Source organism: Loxodonta africana, chromosome 10 (assembly GCF_030014295.1).
Source record: "Loxodonta africana isolate mLoxAfr1 chromosome 10, mLoxAfr1.hap2, whole genome shotgun sequence".
Lineage (NCBI taxonomy): Eukaryota > Metazoa > Chordata > Mammalia > Proboscidea > Elephantidae > Loxodonta > Loxodonta africana.
Window position 1 is genome coordinate 86675531 of NC_087351.1, and position 5279 is coordinate 86680809.

The following is a 5279-nucleotide window of genomic DNA, read 5'->3' on the forward strand; positions in this document are numbered from 1 at the left end:
TGCCCCAGGCAGGTTCTAGGGGACCCTGGGCAAATGCTTTGGGACTGAGAGTATGTTGGGGACTTGGTACTGGGGCCTGAAGCAAGCAGAGATGACCTCTCCTCCAAATGTCTAGGAGCAGCCCTGGGAGGGTGATATGGGGGACTCAAGAAAAGACAGCAGGGTGGGGGAGTGGGGCTCTGTTATGGATTAAATTATGTCCCCTCAAAATGTGTATCAACTTGGCTAGGCCATGATTCCCAGTACCATTTTGTCATCTGATGTGATTTTCCTATGTGTTATAAATCCTACCTCTATGATGTTAATGAGACAGGATTAGAGGCAGTTATGTTAATGAGGCAGGACTCAATCTACAAGATTAGGTTGTATCTTCAGTCAATCTCTTCTGAGATATAAAAGAAAGAAGCAAACAGGGAGACGGGGGACCTCATTACCACCAAGCAAGACGAGCCAGTAGCATGAACACCCTTTGGACCCAGGGTCTCTGCAGTGGGAAGCTCCTAGACCAGGGAAAGACTGATGACAAGTACCTTCTTCTAGAGCTAACAGAGAGGAAAAGCCTTCCCCTGGAGCTGGTGCCCTGAATTCAGACTCCTAGCCTACTGGATTGTGAGAGAATAAACTTCTATTTGTTAAAATCATCCACTTGTGGTATTTCTGTTATAGCAGCACTAGATAACTAAGACAGGCTCCTCGGCCCCTCCCACCCGGCATCTACCCTTGGTAGCTCCAGGCCGCTCTGTGGCGCCTCAGCCCTCCGACCCAAGTCCCTTTCTCCCTGACCTCTGAGGCTCTTGAACCTGAAGGGGACTTTTCTCCAAGCATGGATCTGCCTTGTTTTGTAGCGTCAAACAGGTGCCATCACCTCCCATCTAGGCTACTCCAAGGAGAGAGTTCTGGGGTGGCGTGGACACTGATTGCCTCCTTCTAAGGCCCAGATGTCGGCTTGTCCTCCTGAGAAGGCTGCTGGAGGTCAGGAGCTACATATGTGGTGACGGAGGTCAGTCTTGGAGAAGACACAGGCAAAGGTGGGGGCAAGTGAGGACAGCAAGAAGCCCAGAGGGCACAAGTGTTACAGAAATGTTTATTACAAGGGTAAATATATACAGTAATGGGGCATTAAAATCGCTGCTCCGTGGGCCTTGGAACTTCAGGGGATGCAGGGAGTGGAGGGCTGGGCAGTGCCCAAGACACTGGGGACATGAGGGGCGGATGGTGGGACAAGGGATGGTCAGAGGTGGATCCATAAACCTGGGCTCTGGATGGAGCATGGGAATGACCAGGTCCCCAATCATGCACAACAGGGTCCTGTAGCTTGAGCCCCAACAGGGCCGCCCTCCTGAAGTGTCACTTCAGCCTGCCTAGACATCTCTAAAATTCTGGATAGGAACACCCTGGTGGCGTGGGATGTTGACAGCAGCCCTGAGTGGGGGCATCAGCGAAGAAGCCCCAAGGACGGCCAGGGGGCTGGGGGTGGAACCACTCCTCGGGAACCCAGTGCCTATCCACCAGTCCCTAGCATTCGAAGGTGGGGAACATCACTGATTGCTGAGAGACAGGCCCGACTTCCTCCTCAGCTTCCAGACCTGGTGGAACCCTCAGAAACGGCAGCAGTTAGGCTCCGGCCCAGATGCCACTGTCAGAATCCAAACAGCTTGGAAATCCAGCTTGGAAGGCTTCTGCCATGCCCTTGCCCACAATTACTAATGATTATACAAAAACGAATCTCTTAGCTAAATTCTACTCACCCTTCAGGCCTTGCTTATGGGACACCTCCTCCAGGAAGCCTTTCTGAGCACTGCAGGCTACTCAGCAGGCTACACCTGCCCTGTGTCCCTCCCTTCATCTATTTATCACTCCCAAAGCACTGAACATAGGGCTCTGCACTCAGTGGCTGGTGGCTGATGGCACTCTGAATCTCGTTAGGATGGCACCAGCTCAGGGCCTCCCTGGCGGAGTCCAGGAAAGGACGATGGGGGTGGGGAAGAGGGACAAAGTGGGGAGCCATTTGATTTGGCAATATTTTAGGGCTCTCCAGTCTCTCTCTCTGTTATTGCACCTCTGCCTTTCACTCCTGTACAGATAAGCTCCAAGAACCTGCCCTTTGTTCAGCGTTTAAATCCTGGGACTCCTCCTCTCTGTCTACAATCTACAGTGTCTCACCAGCTCATGGGAGAGGTAAGCATTCCCCCAGAATTGGAAACAGCAGGGGGCCCCTGGGTTTCATGTATGTCCCTCCTGGCTGGCTGGAGTCTGTGCATCAAAGGGCCAGAGGGGAGTAGGGGGAAGCTCAGGCTGTTCCCAGGGTGGAGGCTCCTACAGGCTGAGTCGACTGGGTCAGGCCCCTTATCCCTTGAGCATCCCTTTCCCTCTTTCTCTGTGGGGAGGCTGGCAGAATTTGGTGGTGGGCTGTCTGCAGGGCAGGAGACCCTCTACAGAACGGGCAGAATCAGCTGAGCCCCCAGCCTGCCTCAAACCAGAGGTAGGCCCTGCCTGGGTGGCCTGGTGGGCAGCCCTCTTCTCTCCTGTTTCGCATCTACAGCCTGGGTTAGAGAGTGGTGCCCCTGGCCCTGTCTGGGGTAGGAGCAGTGGGCAAGAAGTGAAGGACGAGCCCTGTAGGCTGCAGGCTGGGAGGCGTCCCCCAACAAGCCACTCTCAGGTTGTCTTCAGGAGCCAGGGTTCATGGCACTCCACTGAGTCTGCACCCCAAGACCCAGTACCTCCTCAGGTGGAGCAGGGGAATCAGGATGCCAGGCCCCCAGCCACTAACCATGGCCATTCTGGGACATGTAAGCTGCTAGAGCCACCACCACAGCCACATAGAGACCAGTCCCCACGGCGATGGAGAGTGTGGCTAGGAAGAGGGCCCGGCGGGAAGTGGTGCTGGCCAGGCGGAAGTCCCCCTTGGAGATGGCCTTGCTGGTCTAGGGAGAGAGAAGTGCTGATGAAAGGGACCATTCCCACCCCCAGCAAAACAGCAGCCCCAGCCTGCCAGGCCCCTGTCAGCATCCTGCATACACTCCTGCTAAGCCCTCCGGTGGAGGGAGATGGCCAGAGAAGGAGCCCTGGGGCCCAGATACTCTTACCCCCTGGGAGAAGTAGAAGGCGGCAATGCCCAGTGGCCAGAAGCAGCAGAGCATGGAGAAGATGGTGAGCCCCAGGTGGTCCCTGGGAGGCAGCGTGAGGAAGTTGTCTTCACTCTCACTCTCTGTCGAAGTTGCATCACTCTGCAAAACACAGGTGGGATTTCGTGACCAGGCCCAGGGTCGACGTGGCCTTGTCAGGCTGAAAAGAGTTAAAAAAAAAAAAAAAAAGGTAATCCCAGTGGAGCAAAAGCCAATGTCACCTGCTGTTGGTGGGAGTGTAAATTGGGCGTGGTACTAAGAAAGGCTTAACAATGATCCCCAAATTTTATTGTTAGGAATTTATCACAAGGGAAGAATGCAAGTATAGGTATGTTCAACATAGGATAGTAATTGGGTAAGATTAGAAACACCCCAAACGCCACTGACCCAGGAGTTAATAAATGATAATAAAAGAGCTTACAGTGGAATACCGTGTAACCATTAAAAATCCTGTTGTAAAAAAGTATTAAGTTACGTGGACAAATACTGAAATACGTTGTTTAGAGAAAAAAGTCAGGTTATAAAACCATGTACAAAAAAACACAACAACAAAACTATGTACGGCAAAATCTCTTTTTGGGAGTGGTGATGGGAATAAGCACATGAATTAAAAAAGACTAGATCGTCCACCAAAACATTAATGATGCCATCTCCGAGTGGTTTTCTGTATTGAGCTTAAATTACTTAAATCATTAAGAAATGAAAATAATACATGCTATTAAAAAATTAGTCAATCCAAGTTAGTGTTTCTCAAACTGTGGTCCACATCTGTGTCAGCAATACCTGTGGGTGCTTGTTGACATACAGATTCCTGGGCCCCACCCCAGGGCTATTAAAGCTAAACAGCTGAAGGTGGGGCCTGGGAATCTGCATTTAAATACCCTCTCACCTCCATTTGGATGCTTGGCACAGTTAGAGACCTTCTGCTGCAGCATCTCTGAAAACTCACCTCCTCCTCCTCCAGGTCACCCTCCTGGCCCTGCAGCTCCTCTTGAACTCCATAGGACACAGTCTGGATGGTGACATCCTCTTCGGCCTGGCCAGGCTCAGGGGAACGCTCTGTGGGCCCAGCCTGGGACTCCCTGCCCTCTGTGAAGCTGGTCTCACAGCTGACTACCTGAGACTCCTTGTCCTTGTCCCTCCCCAGGAGGCAGCTGGGCCGGTACCAGGCCTTCACAGACAGCTGCAGGGACCCAGGGTCCAGGAGCTGGTGGGTATGAGCAGGGCCAGCACTGCCCAGAAGGTAGGAGTAGAGCTTCTCCTGGCAGGACCAGCTGGGTGAAGGCTCCGGGTAAGGAAAGGGGCCATGCAGGTGGGCAGGGCTCCGAGGCAGCAGTGGGTTTTGCAGTTCACTCAGACTCTCCATAGCTCTGGGGGCAACTGCCAGGGAGGGCAGCCTGGGCCAGCTGAGCCGTCCTCAGAGAGCCTGCCAGGAGAGCAAGACAAGCAGACTCTGAGGCCAGCGCTAGATGTAGGACCAGAAATGGTTAAGAGGACAGACTCTACAGTCTGACCTCACCTGAAACCTGCCTTTGCCATTTACTGGCTATGGGACCTTGAGCCAGCTACTTCTTAAAGCCTTTGTTTCCTTGTCTGTGGATGGGGGTAATGGTAGTACTTACCTCATAGAGTTGGTTCATTCATTTAGCCATCCAACACATATTTATTGAGCATCAACTATATGCCAGGCACTGTACTGGATGTTGGGGATACAATGGTGAGAGATGGCAGGAAGTGGAGGTTTATGTCACTGCTCTCCATGGTCACAAATACAGGGGCCTCAGTATTTCTCCCTCCTCATTGGGGGTCAAAAATGCAGGTGAACTCCTTGGACTCTGGTCTTGACGGGACTTGCTTTTGCAGGTGGGGAGCTGAGGGTCCCCAAGGCAGAGGCCTCACCAGCTCGGGCTTGTACCTGAGCTCCTCTGGGTGTATTCACAGCAAGACTGGTCTCTTCTGAACCCCAAGGGCGGCTTCTGAGCCCATGCCAGAGCCCTCCCTATCCAGCAGATGGGACCCACAAGATTGAAGTTGAAGTGCATGGCCCATAGATTTGGGAGTGAAGTACATTGTGGTTCCATCCCTGATCCACTCTCGTGATGGTTAATTCTATATGTCAACTTAGCAAGGCTATGGTTCCCAGTTGTTTGGCCA

At 52.6% G+C, this 5279-nt stretch overlaps 1 protein-coding gene across 1 annotated transcript; it reads right to left on the minus strand.

Annotated features, from left to right (window-relative positions):
- Window positions 1-2684: 2684 nt before the first annotated feature.
- Window positions 2685-4949, minus strand: SYNDIG1L (synapse differentiation inducing 1 like). The gene is made up of 3 exons (XM_003408765.3): window positions 4075-4949; window positions 3087-3227; window positions 2685-2924 (listed from the first exon to the last, which is right to left on the minus strand). The coding sequence occupies exons 1-3, from the start codon at window positions 4489-4491 to the stop codon at window positions 2766-2768; spliced, it is 717 nt and encodes a 238-aa protein (XP_003408813.1). The 5' UTR covers window positions 4492-4949; the 3' UTR covers window positions 2685-2765.
- Between the last annotated feature and the right edge of the window lie 330 nt (window positions 4950-5279).